This window comes from Drosophila hydei, unplaced genomic scaffold, assembly GCF_003285905.1.
Source record: "Drosophila hydei strain 15085-1641.00,03,60 unplaced genomic scaffold, DhydRS2 tig00008119-arrow-pilon, whole genome shotgun sequence".
Lineage (NCBI taxonomy): Eukaryota > Metazoa > Arthropoda > Insecta > Diptera > Drosophilidae > Drosophila > Drosophila hydei.
In genome coordinates, this window is record NW_022045830.1 from 5,412,580 (window position 1) to 5,435,833 (window position 23,254).

Below are 23,254 nucleotides of genomic sequence, written 5' to 3' on the forward strand. Positions count from 1 at the left end.
AACTTCTACGCATGAATAGCTCCGGTTGGCTGACGGCAAGTCAACAAACTGAGTGGGTCGAAAGTTTCTGGCATAAATAAGTGAACTAGCTTAAATGCCTTGTGCAACAATCAGCAGCCTTGACCAAAAGCCAGCTTCAAAATTGAAATGTCTTCATTGACTCGGCGACTACGAGTCTGGGGGCAACAGAGCAGGCAAGAGTCGTAGCAGCAAAGTGGCCATTACTCTAATTAACCTTATTTCATTCTCAATTACAAGTGTAAAAAAACCAAAAAGGAAATAACAACAACAACAGCAGCAATCTGGGCGGTAAAAAACAAGAAAACAAAGCAATACAATTGCCTTAAAACATAATTGTTATTTTGCGCCATTTTCCCTTTTGATTCGGCGTTCGCGTTGCTATTGCCGTTGCTCTTGCTGTTGCTGTTGCTGTTGCCTGCTTTTGGGCGCAGCCAAAAGGCAAATTAAGTTTTTGCTCTAATTTAGTCTGACGCACGCCGCAACACAAGCAACAAAGGCAACAACAACAAAGTCTTTTGGTTTTGTTTCCAAGATGAAGCCGCTTTTCTTTAGCTTAATTTACCATTTTTCACTCTTATCGCACATCTCTGCGCTAGACAAAGACGGAGCGAGCTGGCTAGCTAGAGAAAAGGCAGAGAATGCGCGCGACTTGGGCCATAAAAGTCAAGGCATCAGGCAAATGGAAAACATTTGGACCTGGCACTGGCAGCTGCCTTAAAGCCTAAGCGTAACAATAATTTAATGCGACGCTTAAATTGTTTGTAAAATGTTCAACAACCGCGCAACGCTGCACGTTGGCTGCCATATGCCACTTGCCACTTGCTGGTTGCCGCTTGCCGGTTGCCAGTTCCGAGTCGTACGCCAAAGTTAAAAAGTGGAAAAGTTTTCTTTTCTATTTAACGTAATTTGCCTTCATTTGCGTTAGCTCCTCCCCGCCCCGCCCCACGCACTTCTCAGCCAAATATGGACTCGCCTGCTGGCCAGTTTATTTTTCCTCCTTGTGTCTCTCTCCCCCCTCACTTCCTTCCTGCTCTTCCTCTATATATTTCTCTCAAGACTTTTGCAGCTTGGCATATGTTGCTCTTGTCTCATAATCTGGCATATTTCCCTCCGCCATGTGCTTTTCCGCTTTTGTTTTTCTCCCACTGTTGCTGGTGTTATTATTGTTGTTGTTGTTGTTGTCATGACTTTGTCACTCCCCCTGTGTGACAAGAACGAGCGACTTGTGTTTGAGCCACTTTTTGTGTGTTTTTCTTTTCCTTTTTTCTTGGCTTTCATTTTTGTGGTTAAGCAAATGTTTAACAAACCAAATCGCAGATTTGCATTTTATGCTTTGCACTTGGCTGGAAGGGGGTGGAAAATCAGACGCTGCCACTTTTATAGCTCCGACTGGTGGCTGTTTATTGTTGTTGCCTTTTCCACTTGGATAAGCGTCGCTTTAATGCTCCTAATCGGGCTTAAAATCAAAAGATGCTTAACGCTCACAAGCCAAATAAAACAACAAAAAAGCACGAGCCAGAAAATGGTCTCGACTTAGATTTCGTCAATGCTGTGTGGCGACAGACAGACACACAGGCAGAGCGATAAAGATAGCAATAGAGCTTGAGATTGAGATAGACATAGAGCTTAGCTAGTAAGCCGCTTAACGCTCCGCGCTCCTTGCTCCTCCACAGCAGCTGTATCGCAATCCTTTTGTGCTGGCTTCATTTATTTCATGTGCTGATATTTGCACCATTTCTATTTCGACTCGCCTGTTATTTACACTTGGCTTCGGCTTCGGTTATTCTGGCGACAGAGCTCCGGACAAATTATTGACATGCTTAACTCACACACACATAGAAGCCGAAACTCAGCAACGAGCTCTCAGTAAATTCATTGTTATATGCCTCGAAGGCATGAGAATGAAAACATTTTCACTTATTTGCTCAGAAATTGGATAACAATCGAACTGAAATTGGATCTCACTCATTTTTGTATACACTTCAAGTGGCCAATGCATTGTTTTGCTTTTAACTGCCTCTTGTTGCTATTGTTGTTGCTGCTCTTGTTGTTCTTGTTATTGTTGCCAGCACATAAAACATTTTCCGGCTATTTGCTGCCACCCATACACTACGAATTGGTGGCGTTGTCCACCCTCCCCCCACAATTCTCTTATTATCGTAATAGAATTTGCCAAATTGAGGTTGAAATGCTTTCGGCCTGCTTCGGCCCCTATCCCTTGCCACTTGGCATCCGTTTATCGTTTGATTGTTTGTTTGCCTGTTGGCTTGTTGGCTCCGCCGTAGCAGCCCAGCTCCCCCACCAATCCATGCTTCGTGCACTCCTTCATGGTCGCTTTCGGTGTGGGTCTCGGTTTCGGCTTTCTGGCTGTCCTGGCCGTTCGCAGTTCACTTGATTGTTTGCTTATTTGGCGGGCCTGCGCTTATCAATTGCCGTTTTTATTGCCATTTTGGCTTCGAAGTCGTCGTTTATTGAGTACGAAAAAAATTCATTGCCTGTGCCGTTCGGGTGAGTGCGACTATGAATCTGCTGGGCAAGCAGAATACAGACGAAGCAATGGGACTCATTGGCGATTTGGCTATCATTATCCAGAACACAGTCCTTTGGCAATTCGCCTTCGTTTGGGCTTAATTTAATTGTTTATCTTGTGGCTATTGTTTGCCTTGCGGTGATTGTCAGATATGCCACAATTATGATTGATTTATCAGTTGATTAGATAGTCCAGGTAAATATATATATACGTATTGAGTCTGCCTTGAACTATATTAAGCTGCGTTTAGCTTGCTATATCCGTCTACTTCTGTGCAGCTAAAGCAATTACAAATCGGCTTACTGGCTTAAAGAAACCATGTCAACTTCAAGCACAACAGCACTGGGCTTGTCAGACAGGCGATGCGTGCTTACCAACTTCGAAAGTGGGGCCAATGCCATTGGATATGTGTCATGGTGCCACCGAGTGGCGCCACACTCGCAATGATGACGTTAGCGACGCTCCTTGGTCAATCGGTCAACTCATCAGCGGACACGATGCGTATGAGTAACGTTCAATGTCTTGCTTCACTTGCCACAACACAATTGCGAGGCGGAGAAAAAGAGAGAGAGAGAGAGAGAAAGAGAGATAGAGAGAGAGAGTCAGATACCTTACATGACAATTTCTCTACAGCATTGTTTCAATGTGGCTTTCGGGTTTCGGTTTGTAAAGAATTCTATACGCACATGCACACATACATATACCAACAAGCCAACCAATACACATACAATGAATAAGGACCTTGCCGCTTGGTTTGATTATGGGCAATTTTAGCGATTTGGTCCTGCACTTTACGGAAAACAAGTTAACTTCACGCTTTACAACTGAAAAGAGAAATTATATGGGGTGTGTACATTGCCTGCCTTTTGAGTATTTAACTGCCAAACTATTATTATTATTACTATACAATTTCGCTTCTTTATAGACAACAGAACATTTTACAGCTGGAAATTCCTAGTGAATAGGCACTTTTTTCTTTCAGTGTGAGTTTTTGTTGCCTTTAGCATTGCATAGCCGCTGACTATAAAACAGTTGGTTCCTGTCGACTTGCCACCTCGATTGTTGGTCGTGTTGTTGTTGCAGTTGCTGTTGGCATTTGTGTTTTGTGTTCCACTAGGTCGTTGCTGGCTCTTGCATACATTTTGGCTCACCTTGTTTTGGTGTCGTTGTCGTTGCCGTTGCCATAATACCGAAACTATCCAACGCAGCTGGCAAACAGTCTGAGCTTGTCGCACACATGAGAAAATACCAGCAAATGAGTGCTGCTCCACCTTGCACACATCAATGCTACGAATATCATTTCAGTCCCTACCTTAGCTGCTGTCAGACTCTAATTAGAGCGGTAATAAAATGCAAAGTGCATGCATTCAATTGAGCAGAAGAGGAAGGATGGAATGTTAGACCAACTCTTAAGCAGATATAATTTTGTGACTCGGAAAATCAATTGAGTATGCTTTGGGTCTATTTGTATATTTCGTACCTTGCACTTATAGATGTTTGCTCTGATTACCATGGAATTACACTCAATTACGGTGATGGATAACTTGAGAGAAGGTGAGAGTGAGGAGGAAGAGCGAGAGAGAGAGAAGCTGGTTGAGGGCTAGAAAAGTGGCTGCTGATGAAACTGTTGGCCTTCGGCAGCTGACTGTCGGCAGATTGAACTGCCTCAAGGTAAAAATCTCTGGCACTGGTATGACAGCTGGTAGAGCCCTAGTTCAGATTCACATCTGCTTGAGTACACACAGAAACATACACAATCTGGGTGACATTGACATTTTGCCTAATGCCTTGGCGAGCTTAAATTGAGTCATACTTTGGGCACTGACAAGAGCAGACAGACAGGCAGAGACGGAGTCACTCAATAAGTGGAGCTCTGGAGCTAGACAATCGGTATAAATTATTATGTCAGCTCTTGACAGGACGGGAACTGCTGGCCCTGCACCGAGCCGCAGTCAGACGGCCCACACGGCTTTGGCAGCAGGAATTAGTTTTGACACGCAGCGAGGTGGGCGGGCGACCGCCGGTAGACACGGGCAGACACCTCTGGACATGAGAGCTTTGTGTATCGATCTATAATTAAGATAAGATACAGTCGGTGTGTGCACCGCAACTTCACATTATGACCATGGCTCGTAGACAAACCATGAGCGGGTGCAAGCGGCATGGGGCAAGGGTATACGAGTGGCACTTATGGTCAGATAGCAGCTGTGTTATTTGTTTATGAAATTGACCTGCGATTAGCGCTGCATACAAAGTTGTGTGTGGCAACGGGCCATAAATTACACGCCACCGAGTCAGGCGATTGAGCGTGTGGGCGTGAGGGCGCGAGGGTGTGGAATCGTGGTCCAGTGCCACAGCCAACACCAGTTCCATGAAACTTTAACACAAACTAAACGCTCAAGCGTTTTGTTAAACTCGTTTAAATCGGAGTACAGCCCACACACGTGTGGCACAAGCTGCAGATGACTTCGACTTCTGTCTAACCACACACCAGACACCACACATGCTCAAACCCATGCCAAGTCGTGCCCGCAGGATATGCAGCAAAAATCCGCTTACACAATTTTACGCACAAGCTAGGAAGAAAAGAAGTTGGTAAAATGTGTAAAACTTTCGTATTGACAATAAATGCCAGCAAGCTGCAGCAGCGAGCAGAGCGATGCAAGGCTGAGGGAGGAATGCAAAGTGTTTGGCACTGCTTCCCAAATAGAGTCAGGCATATGCAGAGTACTCGAGGACTTCAGATAAAGCCCGCAGGTTGCAGACGAGGGAAATGCTGCAAAACAGTTTCTGTTTGGCATTTAGTTGCATCGAAGTTGGCTCAAAGCAACGGCCCGGGAAGTTGGGGCTAGTGCATATACCTTTATGGCAATGGCAGACAAAAGTACACGAAATTCAATGAGCTGCAAAAAGCAGCTAAAGTTGCTGCTGCCAGATTTACGCCAAGAAAAATGTCAGCCAGAGAGTCAGCCCGGCTATCCGACCTGCATCCTGCACAGGACACGTAACCGGGGCAGAAGTAAAAAAAAAGAGGGAAAATTATATATATATGTAAACTCAACTGGAACTAGAGTTGGATGCGACTGCGACTGCGACTGCGACTGCGGTCTGCGACTTTGGCGCCGCAGACAAATTGCGCTCGTAAATGCTTTAAATTGTGCACTCTGCGGTCCAAATTGAAGTTGAGCAAGAAAAACGCGTCGCTTAAAGCGGGCGGCAAACAAAAGTTGCGAAAAACTACAAGCAGCGTGCAAAAAATGTCTGAGCGTGTTAAGAAAAATGTTTTCGTAAGCTGCGAACAAATGCGCGACAATATTTTTCAGCTACTTGCCCCACCCACAGCCCGCCAGTCGCCCCTGGCAGTCGCTCTTGAGGCAGCCAACACTTGTAAGTAGGCAACGGCAACAGTAGCTACTAACGCAGCATCCACTCACGCCGAGACACTCTGCAATTTCTACTCTGTATAAGATGAGTCTATTCTTTGATTAAAACTGAATTTAGTGGAGTGTAAATAAATGTTTTACAACTTAATATTTACAGGAATATAATGGCTATTGTTACCTAATTATTTGAATAGAAATCAAGTTAATTGTATACAGCTAATATACCCGGTAACAGCATGGAGCATAATGTGGCCGACTGCCGACTGCCGACTGCCGACTGCCAACTCAATGCTGCCTCTGGATGGATGCTCGGTGTTGAATTCAACGCGAACACCTTTGGCAACGGTAAAAGAAAAGCAAAGCGCTTGCTCCCATTGTTGCGGAACAAAAACTGAGAAATGCTACAAGAAACGCCAGTTGTAGATGTATTTGTGTGTTTGTGCGTGTGTGTGTGTATGTAGCTGTGGAGGTACGCTTGATAGCCCAAGCCGAAACCGATTGCCACTTAAAACCTTATGGCTACGCTCTTGAACCAGGCACCACTTGTGTGGGCGAGTGTATCTTCGAGTGTGGCTGCGTGGGTGTTGCGGGCTGTGCGCCGGGTGTCAAAATGTTAAGTTAATACAAAGACCTGACTTTGGTGTCGACTTTTAACTTTCAACAGTTGCCATTGCAGTGGCGAAAGGTTTTGCGCACGTGTAGAATTTTTCAATTTGTAATGTAAGTTTTTGTACGGACAACTCTGCGCCCTGCTCTAATGACCTATTTCGCTTGATATTTTTAAGGTGAGAGCAACTCGAGCAACTGGAGCCGCGTTCTTTAAGACTTTAGGCTGGACTTTAAGCCAGCTGCCAGGCTGAAAATTTGATTAAATCAGCATTACGGCCTGCTGCCTGGTTGATAACGGGGCCCAGAAACAATATTCGCTGACGCAATGCTAATTGCAAGGTGTACAAACTGCCCGAAAATAAGCCGAGCAAAGCACTTTAATTAATTAAAAAACGTCCCTGAAAAGTTGTCAAAATAAACAGCGAACGCAACAAATCCTTTTTCGGCTCTCGCACCAACCGGGTCGGGAAATCGAAACGGCAAACAAAGTCCGGAATTAGATGGTTCGGTATTATTGTCAAATTTTGTTTTTCTTTCTGTTGTTGTTGTTGCTGGCGCCGTGAAGCTTGTAAATGATTTATGCCAGTGACTTGCCAGCCAGTCATTCAGCTCAGCAGCCGCCCATTTCCATACCCGTCCTCGGCAGGCGGCAGGCGGTAGGCGGTAGGCGGTAGGCGGTAGGCTGTAGGCGGCAGTCGGTACGGTTGGACAAATGGTTGTGGGAATTGTCGCATACTCCCTTACACTTTAATGCTGCTGTGTTATGAATAATAACTTGGACTGCTTTTTGTTGCTGCTGCCCCCGCGTTGCGCCGCCGCCAGTTGCCAGTTGCCAGTTGCTGTAGTGCGTTTTCTCTTTCACATTTCGCGTCAGTGCGCCGAGCTTTGAATATTTTACGCAGGCATAAATAATTTACAACAATGAACGAAACACACGTAAAAAAGACGAGAGAAAAAAGGATAAGGCAGCAGCAGCAGCAGCAGCATCGCATCGCATAAAAATGGAACAAAAGTGAGAGCAAGAATGCAAAAGATAAGAATAAAAATTTATATTTCCTAAGCACGCCAGCCAGGGGCAAGGCGTGCAGCATGCGACAGGGTCGCCTGGTCGCCTGGTCGCCTGGTCGCACGGACGGTCACAAAATGTTGGCCTCTTTTCAGCTCAGTTCGGTTCTCTGCCAACACTTGACATATGTGCCGGCTTTTGACCTCTTTCGGGATGTGCAGGAGTGTCAGCCCGACACGCCTATGATATGTGCGGCTCGTAAATGAGACGCAATAGGACTCATAGCTGGGCACGGGGGTGCGACGAGTCCAAAACACAATTTCGGCAGACGAGTGAGAAAATGTAAAAGCTCAAATGTTTTCTTTGCATTCGCAACGGATTCGTCTGTATTTGCAGTGAGTGATGGCGGCTCAAAGAAATGTCAACACTCAAAGCCTACAAACACACACGCAGACACACGCAGACACACGCACACACACTCGCATAGGCCAAGAATTTTCACTTTGACTTAACAAATAGAAAATCATTTATTCTGCATGCGCAGCCTCGCAGCCTCACAGCCTCGGAGCCTCGTCTCTGACAGCTGCCGCGCGCTCTGCAAATTGTTTCCCCACTAACGCGTTTCGATTTCGGCAGACTTTCTGAATGCGGACTCTGTGATTTCCGACTGCCTTCGCTTCCCCTTGCCTTGTGCCCTCGTCCCCTTCGAATTTTCACCCATCAAACGGCGAGATTTATGCACGTTTTGCATATTTTCTTTGTGAGGCTTTCAAAGCCAGCAAAAATGGCCCATCAAGCCGTGGCGGGGCAACGGGAAAAACTCGCTCAATTTTCATGGCGCGACTTTTATGACTTCGTCTGCTGCTGTCTTTGGCTTTTATCGAATGCAAATTGTTTTATAATAATGTAATCAAATCATTGTGAACTCTGTTTATTGACGTGTTTATTCTGCTCTGCCTTCGATAATTGCCTCAAACAACATTGAACAGTTGTCAATGTATTTCTCTTATTACGTTTATTTGCTTGCCTTTTTAATATAAATATTCTACATCTCACTGAAAGGAAAAAATATACACTTTAAAAAAATGTACTGCCTTCAGAATGTTTTAGCTTTCCGTACTGCTAAATGTGAAGATCAAAGGTACGAGCTCTGTAAAATTCATTACTTGCTTATTAATTAACAATTTTAGGCATCCTCTTTGACAATCACTTTTACTGTGAGTACTCCAAAATATGTCATGGAATAACTATATTTACTTTTTGTTTGTCTTGGCTTAGATTAAATTAAAGAATTTTGAAAAACAACAAATAAAAAGCAAATTAATAAAGATTCAGTCAGAATAGTTTGTTTTAGGATCAATTTACTGGCATATGCAAATTATTCAATCAATAATTCTCAGAACACTCAGCAAAGTGAATTGAAACCAATAAAATTAAGTAACACAATAACAAGGACAGGCATAACAACAACGACAACGACAACGACAACAGCAACAACAGTCGTGACGATAATAACAATAATGCCATTTTCACTTAATTGACCATAATCCACAGCAACAACAGTTCGCCTCCTCCTCCTTCATTCGATTTCTGGCAAGTGCGCTTCAGCCTCAGCCTCAGCCTCAGCATCCGATTCAAGGGATCTCACATTTAAAATGCCCATGGCGACAATTTGCCGTTGTTATCGTTGTTGCTGTTGTTGATTGCTCGGAATCGAAGGCTTTCCAGCCACCTCGTGTCAATTTATATGCGACCATTAAAATTGAAATGTCAACGCACGACTGCCAGCACGAGATGCTGACCCATAAACGAAATCAAATGTAATTTGCTCATGAACTTTCAACAGGTCAACTGCCTCGCCTCCCTGCAGCTGGGTAAATATTGTTTCTGCTGAACTTGAACCCAAACATTAGCTTTCAAATTGAAACTGTTTGGGTGTGTGTATATACAAGATAAGTACCTTAAATCTAACCGGCTTTTGTATGCTAATGAAGTGCATGGCGAATGCGGCCAATTGTCAACGGGCCGGGCGAACATGAGGCAAAGCTAGTTAGTTTCCAGTTTTGTTGCATATTAATGGACTGGGCGCAATGTCAACAGCAGCCAACAGCCAACAGCCAACAGCCAACAGGCAACAGCAAAAAGGACGAAAAGGACCCACACGAACAACCAAATCCACTTCATGACCGCAAATTAGTTTTTAACCCACAAAATAATCCCGAATGACATAAGATGAGTCCACCATTCACCACCAAAACAAAAAAAAAGTAAAGCGGAATACTATAACATACATTTTACAGTTACCAGCTACGTCTCCTGCCTGCACTCCTACTTCTGTTCCAGTTCTCTTCTTCATCGTCCTCATCGTCCATGTCTGCTCGCCACAGTCGCTTGGCGGAAGTTGTAAAGCTGCCATTTCTTGGCCACGTTTTTGTTGTTGTTGTTGTTGATGTTACTATTGCTGTTACTGTTGCTGTTGCCACTGCCAGCGGTTGGTCTGACTCCCCAACTCAGTGCCGGACTCTTTTAGCTTACGGCCAATGTGAAGCGCCAACAATTCGCGAGCTCGTAATGCGGTCGTTTTACAGCATTGTTGTCGTTGTTGTTGCTGCTGTTGTCGTTGTTATTGGCCCCGTTGAGTGTTATTGTTGTTGCTGCTGTTGTTGCGAAGCGCATTTGTTGTATTAACTTTTTCCAAGTGACGTGAATGGCACCGGCCAGCGCACGGCAAGGCGCTAGTCGTAGCAGCGGCCCACCCAAACAGCCCATCTCGCCCCACTGGTGGGAATGTAGCCATAATTTATTAAAGCCTGCACCAGAGTGCTCTCGACTCGAGCGGCCCATGGCCCATGGCCCATGCCACACAATTGAAATTTAAGCAGCAGTTGCAGAAAATGTGAAACATTGGCACAGACTTTCAGCTCCTTCTGCAGTTCGATCGCTAGCCGGGAGCCGGCAAAATGGTAATCGAAATATGCGCCAAGCCAAAGAAACGCAGCTGAGAGCCGGGCTAAGGGACAGCAGGCAGTGAATGTCTTGCCTACTACTTCTTATGTTGTCCGCTCTCGCTCGCTCTCTCTCTCCCTCCCTCCGTCCCTCTCGGTCTGTTTATGTGCAGTGAAAAGTTTGGAAAAGTTTTTGGCTAGGAAAATAATTCATGAAACATGGCGGCAACATGCGAACGCGAAACGCGAATGTGAAACGCGAAATACGAAATACGAAATGGGAACGCGAACTCCAAATTTTTGTGCCCAATCCGAATCTGATTGTGACAGAAACGAATTGTTCTGGTTGCTGGTCGCTGGTCCTGTCTTTCGAGGTGGAGGCGTAGGCGTCGGCCACAGCAGCGGCAGCGGCAGTAGCTGCTATATTTATGTACCTATTTTTTTTCTATGTAGCCGTAGCAGTGAGCGTCTGGTGACTGCCCCCGCAGTTGGCATGTAAATTTATGGTGTGTCCCGAAACAATTGTTATTGTGTGTTTTCAACTTTTGCTTGATTTGTGTTTTTAAGTGATTTCGAATGGGTCGCATGGGGCTCGGTAATCGGGCCGTCGGCGACTATTCGTTTGTGTGTGCGTGGCTGGGTAGGTGCAGGGCAGCCAGTCAGCTAGCTGGCGTTGATAATTTCTAGGCTGTCATCGGGACAGCCTGGGCAGTCCAGATGCATGGCTGTGTAGAACTACTTTTGCTAAGCGACCAATAACCATAAAACACTTTGCATACCAAAGCCGAGAGAGAGAGAGAGAGAGAGGGAGAGACCGCCCGCACACGTGGCGAAACTCTAGGTACTGGGCAACTTCGCCCCAAGTCGCAAGTTGCAAGTTGCAAGTTGCAAGTTGCTAGTTGCAAGTTGCCAGTTGCCGCAATTTTCGTTCAGCATTTTATTTATTTGTATTTCCGCAAACAATTCGAGTGCCGCGACTGCCACAAAACTTTTGACTGTGCGGCATTTGGCACGGTTGGTGACGGTAGTGTTGGTGGTGCTGGTGGTGCAAACTGCAAACTGCAAGTGCAACTTCCACTGCCACTGCCACTGACTGCTACAGTTAGCAGCCATTGTTGTTACAGTTACCAGTGGCAGTAGGCCACTTCCTGCGAACGGGGATGCATGCAATTCCTGAATTTTTGAAGGCATTTCTCGTGCCTGCCCCACGCCTTCAAACAGCCGCATCTGCTTGCAATATGCAAGCGGTCATTTCGTTAATGAGCGCCCAGCAGCAAGAGGGAGTCAGGTCAGAAGTAGCTACAACTTTTACTGAGCATTCGCCGGATGGGCTGTTCGCTGGTCGCAGCGCATCCTATAGAGATGGACAGCAGCCAAGCAATGCACCCACGCTGACTTTTATTCAACTATGTGGTTGTCCCACAGTCAGACTGCCTGACTGCCTGCCTGCCAGGCTGCCTGCCAGGCTGCCTGCTTGCCTGAATGACTTGGTTTATTTCTACGTAATGAAATGAAATTGAAATGAATGTTTTATAAACCGTTGCCCGGTTAGAGAGTAGGAGCTTCTGCATTATATCCGCTCTAACAACTGCCAAGAGTCATAAAATTATTATAATCTCTGGGGCAGCAGCAACCGCATGCTGCCTCTCTGCCACCACCAGATTACGGCAGATGCAACAAATATCACTTTACTTTAAAGCCCAGCCAAATTCAGTAAATATTTTCGTTTGCTGAGAATTTAATGAGCGCAAACTGTCAATGCACAAATAATTTATATTATCAGCTGAACGTGTATAATTAAATGATTGTTGTTTGATACTGTAAATGTCTTGGTACGGAAATAAAAAATTTGCACAACTCAGCCGCAGTGCTGTAGAATGTGCTCTAAATGAAGATAATTTTTTTTTACTTTGCTGGACTTTGTAGAAAATTATAAAGTAAAAATATGATGGGTTAATTAAAATGTCTGGTCCAAAGTGCTTGCTGATAATGGGTAAGAATCATTCTGCAAGACTGAAGTAAGAGAGCAACACTGTTGAGCACTACTCAAAGGCTGAATCAAAAAGTGGACAAGAAGTTTCACATCAATTTTAGTTAGTCTGGATGGGTCTTTCTGTAGTCAAAGTCGGGGCCAGACACAAAGGGTTGACGCCTCTTTCGTAGGAGTATGCATGCTGATGTTATTTGTCTGTTCGGGATTTTAATTAAATTTCGCTTAATGTTGTTGCCGCATTTACTTTGGTTGCTGTTGCTGGTGCTGGTGATGCTGCTACCGCTACCGCTGTGTGGCATGCGCCCATTAAGCATTCTGCGGATTGTCGTCGCGGTTCTCGTAAGCCAAGAATTTATGAAATTCAATTAATATGGATACCACAGTCTCTGCCTGGCCGCTGCGCACGAAGGACGTAGCCGGTTAAACGGTAATTTTTGTGAAAAACACAAAGAAAGAGAAAATGAAATGCGCTCAGCCTACCAATTGCTCAGATCCTTTAGCGTTATCTTGCACGGATCCTTGGGCTTAACCATGTCGAATATCTCATTGCTGAAATCCTCGAACCTGACTGCATCGATACTTAGCACCAACTGCTCTTCCAACCCTTTGAAAAAGTAATTAAGCGTCTGCATCGTCAGGTAGCCAGCGTGCTGCACGTCCAGCATTCGGAATAAGTAGTGCAACGAGGAGGATGTCTATGCGAGAGGCAGATAATGGTATTAATAAACAAGCTACAAATTGCTATGCAAAGGCAGCTGCTGGAGCCAAGTCTCTTGAAAAGAAAAACATTCAGCTTAAACTCACACCTGTCGATTCTCCAGGGCAAGGACAAAACCCAAATATGTTTTGTAGTCCATTTCGCCATCGTATGTGTGGCACTCCTCGAAGACACGATCCATAAAGGCTGATGTAAGCGTGCCTGAGCCATATCTTCTCAGCTCCTGTTTGCTGAGCAGGCCATTGTGATCCAGGTCCAGCTTGAGGTAGTTGCCATACACCGCAAGAACGGCGGGCATGGAAAAGTAGTTGAGCTGCATGGGCTCTGACTCAGAGGGCTTTAGCTCGTCGCGCAGTTCCATCAACTTGTGAATCATGCCCGAGACTAGCATATCGCGAATGCGTATACGCCCCGTGCGCAAATGGTCGAGGAAGAAGTAAAACCTCTTAACCACCGTGCACACATAAAACCTCTCGAATGCAGGCTCCATGCCATCGCGGATCTGCACCAGTGTTGGTATCAGGTCCGTAATGTAGTTCTCCAAGTCGAACTCACGCAAGTAGCCCTGGCCGACGTCATCGTAAAAGGAGAGTCCAATGCGACACTGCGTTAGCCACACCTTGCGCATGGTGTAATTGAACACGGAGGCAATCTCCACGCTGCCCAGGTAAGGGGAATCACTGAGCAGCTGTGCAAAGAGACGGGTCGAGAGATACTTGCGGCACTTCTTGCTAAGCGTAGCCCTCAGCTTGCAGTAGTCGTCGTAGCTGATCAGCTGCTGCTTCTTGGCGGTTGTCTCTGTGACGTGTTGCTCCAAGCGGCTCCACAGTTCCTGCAGCTCATTGTTGTCCAGCAGCTCCTCGGACTTCTGCTGCAGGAATAGCGATTGCGCTTCCCGTCGCAACAAATGCCGCAGCTTATCATCCGGTGGCGGCGGCACATAAAAGAATTGTGGCACATGCTTAAACGATGAATGCTTCACCTGGGCGCGTGGCTTAATTGGCACACTCGCATCGAACTTGGCCAGCTCCTCGGCACTTATGTCGCGTGTGGAGATCTTGAGGCAAGCGAATTCTTTGACAAAGTCAGGATCCAACTCCATGTTAACGCTTGGAATGTTTCCAATATAATTTGATTCTGAATATTTTGAAATCACAGCGACATATAAAACATGAATGTGAATGAAACGATCTATGTATTCGATTGTTTGTAGAGGGAAATTTGGTCTTAAATATCAACTAAACATTTACGTTGCACTATTGCAATCAGAATCTAATCCATGTTTTTCCCTTTCTCTCCTTGCAGGTTCGACCATTAAAGGAGCCGTTGCGATATTGAATTGCATATTGGCTCGTCAACTATGCTTCGAGGATCCCTCGTGCTCGGCTATTTTGGAAATAATACCACGCGTCTGCGGACCCATACCAGGTAAACGTTAGAGCTTAGCGAATTAATGGCTAAAACGTGGTTTTGTTTTGTTGGCCAACTTTTTAGCAATAGTTCGTATGAGTCTGCTGGCCAAATACGCGCTCATAAAGTATGGCTTTTTTGGCTGGGGCGAGGGCTCGAGGCCATTTGAGGATTAATTTTATTTAGTTGCTGCTTTCGTGGTCGCTGGCTGGCTGAACGCCTCCCGCCCGCCAACCATTTGCTGTGCCGACAACTGTGTAATTATTTTAGCAATTTTTGTGTGCGCCCGCGTGCAATAAAACAGTAAATAACGGTCATATGCTTAAAGCGCAATATAGAAACAACAATAGCAACAGCAGCAGGAGCAACATCAGCAAATGCCACGAAATACCATTTGAATATTCAAATGCCCCTGAGAACTGACCCACCCGCTAGCCGCTAGCCGCCAGCCGCCAGCCGCGCAGCCAACTGCCATTGTGGTTACTGCCCAGCGGGCGAATGTGCGTGCCAGCCGCACCACTATGAATACATACATAGTTAGACTGAAGTGGGAGGTGCAAGAAAAAGCAAACAAACGGCCAGCAGGTTCTCCATTCTACCACACACCGACCCACCGACCGCCTGACCCGAACTTCCCTTCACCATTGTCGTCGCGCACAAAGGCGAATGAACGAGCGAGTCCAAGAAAAAGTTAATTTATAAATTATTCAGTAATTTGTTTGAGAATTTGCTTTCGTCGCCAGCCCCTACCCCATAGCCCGATAAACACACACACACACACACAACAGGAACAAAGCTCGTAGCTGCAGGTATACATTTCTTATGTATGTGGGTTTCACTTTGATCTGTCCCCGCATGCCCCGCATCCACATGCACAGCCAAGCCAAGGCATTTAAAAGTGTATTTAACTTCACTTCACCGTGCACTATTCCAACGCCAACATCAGCAGGCCAGGGCTGTCCAGAGGCCACATCACTATTGAGCTAAATGGGCGTGGTGGGGCATGGTGTGGGCGGAGTTTTCAGCTGGCTTGTGAGCCCGTGCATAAGACTTTTCTTTTCTTCAATTTAATTATTAATGTTCCAGTCAGCCAAAGTCTAGTGGTGTTTCGCCAGCTTTTCTTCTTCACGTCTGTCTTTCATTTAAGTGGCTTTTCCTTTCCGTATTCACGTCCGTATGTGAGGGTATCTGTTTGTGTGTGTGTGTATCTGCTTACGTATGTACATTTGTGTGGGAATTTCTTTGTGCTGTCACGTGTAAAAAATTCGCATTTAAAACGTGGCATTATCGGATTTACTCAAACTTTTTAGTTTGTTTTAACTTTGCCTCAATTCTTTCGCAACTTTGCACTCGCCACATTTAACGCACATATGCGGCAGGGTACCGGACAAGATGTGTGTTTAGTTTTGCGGCTTGGACCACTCCACGCTGAGGATTAAGTGATCATAGCCATGTCCGTTGAGTATTTCAATTGCTTCGGCTGCGTCTTTGCGATATTTGAAGTGCACATAGGCGAATCCCTTACACAAGCCCGAGTTCTTCTCGCGCGCCAAATACATCTTGGTGTGCGGGCCAATTTTCTTGACCAACTCCTCGAGGTCGTCCTCTGTCATCGACTCGGATAGGTTGGAAATGCGCACAGCCGATGAATCGTCGCGCTCACGACCTTTGGCGCCTTCCTTCAGGAAAGGCGGCACATACTTGCCCGTCTTGCTGGTTTCGCCTACAGCTGCAGTTGCCGCTGCAATCGCCTTGCTCTCAATGTCCATGGACGTGCCCTTGTAAGGACATTTGACTGACCAATGCTCGCCGTTGCATATGCGGCACTTGGCAATGGGTTTGCCGGCGTCCAGTGGATCCTGTGTGTGCTCAAAGTCCTTGGAGCCCATGTAGTTCATCAGGATCTCATCGGCCACCTTGGTGGTGTATGAATTGGGACCGGGCTTGTCTAGCTTGGAGTCGCCAAACTTGGTCCAATTGCGGCGCTTTGCCACTGCCCTCGAAACAATCTTCTTCTCTATCTTAAAGCTGCGCACCACCTTGACCTTCTTCCCCTCATCGTTGAACTTGTACTCGGTTACGTGTTTGTAGTCCCCATCCAAATGCTCCTTGGATGGCGGCAGTCCATCCACATAGTCCGCCTCCACCTCATCGGCCCATGATGTGATTGTGGTTTTCATTCTTAAATTCCTGCTGTGTCCATAAATTAATAAAGCGGACTACAAGTTATGCTATTGCCTTTTACCCACCTATAAATTTGATCAAGTTTCTGAAATTCTCTCAAATAAATCTAAGCTTTGAACTGCTCCAGTTCTGCTTAGTGAATACATTTTTGGCCCTCTGTTTACGGTCACTTAGCATACTTTTCCACTGCTACTATGACTTGGATTTATTATTTTAAACTAAATACGGCTCGACTAAATGCATGCAGATGGACAAAAAGTACTCAATGGTTAAATTAATAATCTAAATATGCTTAAAGATTGCATGGATTTCATGAACAACTTTAAGATTTGACATCAATAGTTTCAAGAGCAGCTCAACAGAAAACCTTTAAGATTGATAGTTTTTTTTTAAGTGTAGGCCGTACCAAGCACTTCGCACTGATAAGAACATTCTATTTGTTAGGGAGCAAATGCTAATCTATCAGTAACGCAGTCAGTTGATCGACTCACTTCATTGAGAATCAGTCGAGTATTCGTCTGCTCAATAATCAAGATGTTACGGCTGAAGCATGCTGTGAGTGGCCAAGTGGTAGAGCTGAATGAGTTCTGGCTACGTGATCATTGTCGCTGCGGGCAGTGCCTCAACACGGAGACAAATCAACGGCGTTACGATCTCTTAGAGCTACCAGCCGATGTGCGCGCGCTAAGGCACAGCTGGGAATCAGCGGAGCAGCTCTTGGTGGAATGTAAGTACCACTGGATGTCAGTCAATTGCAAAGCTTATACGTGTTTACATTACGTGAAGGGAGCGATGGGCATCGTTCGACATACGACTGGGCTTTCATCTATGACTCGCAGCTGGAGCAGCTGATAAGCCGGCGTACAAAGTCCACCTCGCTGACGCCCTGGAACCGCAGCATCGCGCTACAGAACGAGCGGCACTTGCGCTTCTCGCTGCCCGCTCTTGTTGCCAGCGATGGGCAGGTCAAGCTGCTGATAGCCGCTCTCGTGCGCTATGGCATTGTCTTTATAGATGACGTGGCGGCCACGCCCACAATGACTGAGCTGGCGCTGCGCCGCTGCTTTCCACTGATGAAGACCTTCTTCGGTGAGATGTGGACATTCAGCGACAAGCAGGACCATGCGGACACGGCGTATACACAGCTATATATAGGCTCACATACGGATAACACCTACTTCTGCGACGCAGCCGGCCTGCAGGCACTGCACTGCATCGAGCACTCCGCCGACGGCACTGGCGGCGAGAACTTCTTTGTGGATGGGCTGCACGTGGTGCAGGAGCTGCGACGCCGTTTTCCCGCTGCCTACGAGCTGCTTTGCCGTGTGCCAGTTCCCGCCGAGTACATCGAACAGGGCGAGCACCATTGCCACACAGCGCCTATTATACGCATCGATCCGCTGACCGGCGAGCTGGTTCAGCTGCGCCTCAATGTCTACGATCGAGCTGTCTTCAACACTCTGCCCCAGCGTGAGATGGCCAGCTTCTATGGCAGTTTCCGTCAGCTGCTGCAGCTGGTGCGTGATGAGGAGCAGCAGTGGCAGCTGAAGTTGCAGCCGGGCAGCCTGGTGATCTTTGACAATTGGCGCGTGCTGCATGGCCGCCACGCCTACACGGGTCGCCGCACAATGAGTGGCGCCTATGTGCAGCGCACCGACTTTCAGAGCAAGGCACGCACACTTGGCCTCATCGAATAGCTGCAGCCACTCTGATCCCAAGTGTCAAATGCCAATAGCCAATGGCCAATAGCCAATGGACAATTGCAATTGCGTCGTGAATGAACATGGTAATAAAAAATTACGATTACAATTGCTGGACAACGTCTAATTCGAAGTCGAAACAAGAAGCCAACAAATATTATTTGGCATTTGTTTTTATGGCAAATGTCTCATAAGACCTTGCTCTCTGTAGATTTGTATGTGTGCGCACGTGTGTGTGCCAGTCTGTGTGTGTGTTTAGAGCCAACAAAATGGCATTTGGCGTCAGCAAAACAAACGTAAAACGCACTTTCAACTTTTTCATTTAAAAACTGAAATTACTTTTTGGTTGTTGCCGGGCCAGGGGACGGGGCAGTTTAATGGCTGCCGTATTGTCCTTTAAATGTCCTCAAAAAATATGTACATATATTGCACACGTGAAAGCGACGCAAGAAAAAAACACTTTAAGCCAACACGCTCCAAGGCGGCCTGAATATTTATGATAATTGCATTTTATGCAGCGTGTCTGTTGCCTTTTCTCTTGCCGCCTTTATGCGGCGACATGACCGCATTGAAGCCTTTAAAAGCATCTCGCTCTCTCTCTCTCTCTATTCAATTCGCCCTCTCTCTTGTTTTGCTCTATCTCTCTGACGGCAATAAATATTTTGACAAGCAACGGCGCGTTGTGGTGCGGGTCCAGCTTTCAGCTGCTGCAGTCGCAGCATACTTTTTGACGTTCTTTTCATGCGCTCCAACTCCAGCTGCTTGCTTGCGTTTGTGAGTGTGCGTGTGTGTGTGTGCTTTTGTGGTGTGTGCGAGTATGCGTGTGTGTGGGTTGCTCTCGCATTTTTGCGTTCGCTTTGTGCAATTGCCGATGGTTCAATGAAATCAGCAAGCAGCCAACTGCGCACAAGGCAAACAACCACGCGCTACCCACACACCCCTACACCCACTTACACACGCACACACTCACGCACTTTTTACTCAAGGCACGCCCGTTTCAGATGACAAAAGGACATGTGTTGCACGGGCTCCCTCATGCCGCTCAATCAATATTGTAAAAATTTCATCCACAAAGGCGCCAAGGCAAAGACAAAAGTTTACTTAATTTAATTAATTGCACGCCGATGCTGTGCAAATAAGAACCATTACATTTTATGCGCAGCGAGCCAGCACAGCGTCAGCTCTATAACATGTTCAAATTTCCGTCCGATTGCAAACTAAATAAATGCCATATAAATTTCAGCCAGCGCACAAATTCGTGGCAGCAAAGCGACAAGCAAAAATATGATTATATACTGTACACACACACACACGTGCATGTGCACGCTTTTTGGTCATATTGGAAACAACAAAGAAATCATTGAACCAATTCAGCGACCAACTCAACAACCGGAAACGCGTTTCGTATAAAAACGAATTGAGGACTTAACGTTGACGGTTAAAGAGCGACAAAACGAGCAGCAATGCGAGCTTAACAGTTACTGCAAATGGCGTCAGTTGAGGCATAAAGCCCACTCGCCACTTTTATGAGCTCACACACATATGAAATCAAAGGCCACAAAACTAAAAGTGCTTAAGAGTTGCAGCCCGTTTAAGCCAAGTCGAAAGATGTGGCCCCAACACCTACTCTTTAAGCTGCCAATGGCTTCTAATTGGGGCTGTGGCCCAAACAGCACAGAGCTTTGGCCAACAGCAACAAATGCGGCCATGTCAACTGTTGGCCATGTCATAAATATGATGAATGCCTGCGAAAAATGTCACTTGTTGCGTAGTTCGAGCATCACGCCCCACACACAAATTGCACGAGGGCTGGGGCTGGGGCTGGGGCTCGGGCTGAGGCTGGGGCTGGGCGGTCAACTTTATGTTCGAGTAGCAAATAATCATGTCCGGGGTCGAGCGGCCAACGGGTCGTATGAGTGACATGAGCAATGGGCCGTCCAGCTCATATGCTGGCCATTGGCCATTGTCCGGACGTTGCGGCAGTTGGTTCGCTTTGCTTTTTTGGCGATTTTACGGCTTATGGCCAGCCACAGTCGCCTCGATGTGTGTATGTGTGTGTGTATGTGAAGTGTAGTCGTAGTCGAGTTTATTAGTAGGGCTTATGTTTTATGGTCAAAGGGACAATGGATGGCCAACAGATGTTTGTTGGCCTTTTGTTTGTTTCGACAGCCCGCACGCCCCACTCATTCACCGAGTGCGAATGAGTGTGTGTGCGTGTGTGCGTGTGTGTGCGGGCGTATATATAGCAGTAGTTGTCATATGCTCGAATAAGCTGTCATATATGAAACATAATTTATTATGTTATAAAATATTATCGGATCTCTCTCGCAACAAGCACGAGCGCTGGCTGCACGCTGCCTGCTCGCTTCATTGGCCGCTTAAATCGACCATTTTGTTGGGGACTCAATTATTCATATTGCTGCAGCTATAGTTGTTAATGTTGTTGTTCTTATTGCTGTTGTTGTTGCTCGTGTCGTTGTTTATTGTTGGGTATTATGACATGTGTTTGGTTTGTAGTTGTCTGTTTTTGGGCCGACGCGACGCCTGCTTGCTCGCCTGCCTGCCATTTATAACAACTGTCAACTGGCTACAACTTGGATAATCGATGTGAGCAGCGATTCCAAATTGGACAGCTACACGGACGTGGACACGTCCAGCGCAATGTCAAAGCTTAAGCGCTGCTGCCATTTAGAGATCATTAAGCATAACTGTCGCTTGCCGTTTTTATAGCCTGCTTGTCTCTTTCATTGTCCTTGCAGTGTCCTGCAGCACTGTGACGGTCACAAAATGCCAAGCGGCACTTCGCACGCTGCAGGCATTTCAATTCTTTCGCCCCACCTGCCTGTGCAAGGAGCCCGGCATGGATCCCGATTGCAATCATTTTCGGGATTTTCTGTTCGATCATCCGTGCGGATTTGTGCTCAAAAAAGGTAAGTGCAAGTGCCACCTGCCAGTGACACGGAATGCGTGCGGCATGCCACGGGCTATGATGGCACTTTAAACTTGTGATAACCTTACTTAAATCGTTTGCTTCCTTTTCCTTTTTTTTTGTTTTTACTAATCCTTTCCCACAGCCGAAAAGGATCCCTATCCGATTGACGCTCTGCCCACGTGCAATCATGCGCTGTCCGTGTGCCAGCAGGAACGCAAATGCCTAAAGCTCTTTGAAGACTTCAAGACGCACTGCAAGGTGCGCGATAATAAGTGCAAAATGGAAAACAGGTGAGTGAATAGCGCAAATTAGAAAAGGGAAATCTCTGTTAAGTACAGATAAGCAGCTCGGGGATACCTGAGAACTATTGAGGAAGAGAATTGAGGAAGCCAGCAGCAATTTTTTCAACCTGCCTAGAATTCCGCCAACTCAACAGCTTCGCCATCGATAAGTGAAAAGAGCAACGTCCACCGTATCAATTATAATTATTGATTATTCAGTTTGCATATTAAGCAACAAGCGCGCTTAATATTCTACGCTTTGCCGCTTCCATCCTGTCGATAGCCGCAAAATGTTGCAAATTGGAGGAAATTGTGAAACGAATGCTAATTAGAGCAGCGGCACAAAAAGTGCACCAACAGTGTCTGCGAACTTGGCAAAAATGGGGCGGATAATAAAATCATTCAATTAAACTGTTTGGCTTAATGAGAAAATGGATTTAGTTGCTGGTGATGGCATTTTACTTGAGTATCCTAGCTTGCTGCCACAAAAACTTCGACGCTGCGCAAACTGCAGAAGCAACATTTAATTTCGATATTCGATATAGAGTGAGGGCCAGAGGAAGCGAGGAGGGGGTGGCCTGTTCGCCCAACTTCAACTAAGAGTAGCGAAATGAAATTTCCTGCTAGTTGAGTTCTTGCTGCTTCCTGCAGCCTTCACATATCCTTGCTGACGCCAGTTGCTTGCGGCGTCTGGCTCAATACCCTCGAATACAAACGTTCTGAATGTTTTAATAACTCGAAATGACTTTTTGCGGCGGCCCCGGCGCGGTCTTTGGCCTGGCTTAAAGTTTCACTGCCGCCGTCTAAACTTTGAACACGCACAGCCCATGCGGCAAAGGGCCGCTTGCCCCACGAAAAGCCCAACTGCTGCCACCTATGCGATAAAATATTAATTGAACTGCCGTATGTATGCATTTTTGATGCAATTGCCAATTTTAAAGTTTGCTGCGTCGAGCGGAAGTCGAGTCTTGGGTCGGGTTTAAGGGGTTTAGTTCGCTGAGTTTCGCCTTTACCGTTTTTGTAAAGGGTCGGCACTTGGGTTTAATATAATTTCAATTAGCTGTGGTGCTTGTGGGTCGGCTTAGGTGCCGCTGCTCCTGCTACTGGCTAAATGCGAACATTTTCATTTCAGGGATGCCTGTCATGATGCCTGGACTAACCTGCGCTTGTCGCCCATGTTCGGGTGCATCTGTCCGAATAATCATATGAAAAAGCGCTGTGATCGTATTTTTAATATTGTTAATCACAATCCGTGTGTGGGTAAGTTTCCCAGCAACAGCTGATGCCAAAACCACAACAACAGCTACAACTACAACAACAGCCAACAACAAGAACACAAAATCCTGACAAAGAAAAAAAAAAAACAAAAAAGAAAAAAAAGAACGCGTTGAAGTGCTGAAACATTCGTCGAAATGCAAGGAAATTACTTTTTTATTTCATCTCTGGAAACATTAAATGTGAATTTCTTTCTTCTATTTGTGGTTGAGCAAAGCAGCTAAACCATGCTGAGTACCTATCCTATTATCTTGTTATATGTTATAC

The 23,254-nt window shown here is 46.1% G+C and overlaps 4 protein-coding genes across 11 annotated transcripts in view; 2 read left to right on the forward strand and 2 right to left on the reverse strand.

Annotated features, from left to right (window-relative positions):
- LOC111595977 overlaps positions 1-23,254 on the forward strand; it is a 100,751-nt gene that overhangs the window by 57,398 nt on the left and 20,099 nt on the right. For 5 of the 6 annotated variants that reach the window (XM_030224837.1, XM_030224839.1, XM_030224835.1 and 2 more), the window contains 4 exons: positions 14,511-14,633; positions 21,259-21,429; positions 21,574-21,721; positions 22,845-22,972. In XM_030224837.1, coding sequence (XP_030080697.1) covers positions 14,511-14,633; positions 21,259-21,429; positions 21,574-21,721; positions 22,845-22,972 — 570 coding nt within the window. Of the gene's footprint in view, positions 1-14,510; positions 14,634-18,551; positions 18,586-21,258; positions 21,430-21,573; positions 21,722-22,844; positions 22,973-23,254 lie in introns of those variants that run through there. The other variant, XM_023309958.2, reaches the window with a different exon arrangement.
- On the reverse strand, positions 12,232-14,391 carry LOC111595020 (serine/threonine-protein phosphatase 2A regulatory subunit B'' subunit gamma-like). 2 transcript variants are annotated; one of them, XM_023308529.2, is made up of 3 exons: positions 13,294-14,387; positions 12,968-13,182; positions 12,232-12,884 (listed from the first exon to the last, which is right to left on the reverse strand). In XM_023308529.2, the coding sequence occupies exons 1-3, from the start codon at positions 14,305-14,307 to the stop codon at positions 12,794-12,796; spliced, it is 1,320 nt and encodes a 439-aa protein (XP_023164297.1). In that variant the 5' UTR covers positions 14,308-14,387; the 3' UTR covers positions 12,232-12,793. The 2 variants fall into 2 exon arrangements, with proteins under 2 accessions (XP_023164297.1, XP_023164298.1); XM_023308530.2 differs by lacking the exon at positions 12,232-12,884 and having other exon boundaries at positions 13,041-13,182; positions 13,292-14,391.
- LOC111595025 (eukaryotic translation initiation factor 3 subunit G-2) lies at positions 15,757-16,942 on the reverse strand. 2 transcript variants are annotated; one of them, XM_030224840.1, is made up of 2 exons: positions 16,865-16,942; positions 15,757-16,805 (listed from the first exon to the last, which is right to left on the reverse strand). In XM_030224840.1, the coding sequence occupies exon 2, from the start codon at positions 16,793-16,795 to the stop codon at positions 16,016-16,018; it is 780 nt and encodes a 259-aa protein (XP_030080700.1). In that variant the 5' UTR covers positions 16,796-16,805; positions 16,865-16,942; the 3' UTR covers positions 15,757-16,015. The 2 variants fall into 2 exon arrangements, with proteins under 2 accessions (XP_030080700.1, XP_030080701.1); XM_030224841.1 differs by having other exon boundaries at positions 15,757-16,808.
- Positions 17,290-18,512, forward strand: LOC111595978 (trimethyllysine dioxygenase, mitochondrial). Its single transcript, XM_023309962.2, has 2 exons — positions 17,290-17,526; positions 17,586-18,512. Exons 1-2 carry the CDS (start codon positions 17,334-17,336, stop codon positions 18,494-18,496), a joined length of 1,104 nt encoding a protein of 367 aa, XP_023165730.2. The 5' UTR covers positions 17,290-17,333; the 3' UTR covers positions 18,497-18,512.

Excerpts from the sequence above, each read along its gene's own strand:
- LOC111595020 (XM_023308529.2), bottom strand. The coding sequence starts at position 14,307 with ATGGAGTTGGATCCTGACTTTGTCAAAGAATTCGCTTGCCTCAAGATC. Across the intron at positions 13,183-13,293 it reads TTGCCCTGGAGAATCGACAG|ACATCCTCCTCGTTGCACTA; the intron begins GTGTGAGTTTAA and ends CCTCTCGCATAG. Across the intron at positions 12,885-12,967 it reads CTAAAGGATCTGAGCAATTG|CGGCCAGGCAGAGACTGTGG; the intron begins GTAGGCTGAGCG and ends CTTCGTGCGCAG.
- LOC111595978 (XM_023309962.2), top strand. The coding sequence starts at position 17,334 with ATGTTACGGCTGAAGCATGCTGTGAGTGGCCAAGTGGTAGAGCTGAAT. Across the intron at positions 17,527-17,585 it reads GGAGCAGCTCTTGGTGGAAT|GGAGCGATGGGCATCGTTCG; the intron begins GTAAGTACCACT and ends CATTACGTGAAG.
- LOC111595025 (XM_030224840.1), bottom strand. The coding sequence starts at position 16,795 with ATGAAAACCACAATCACATCATGGGCCGATGAGGTGGAGGCGGACTAT.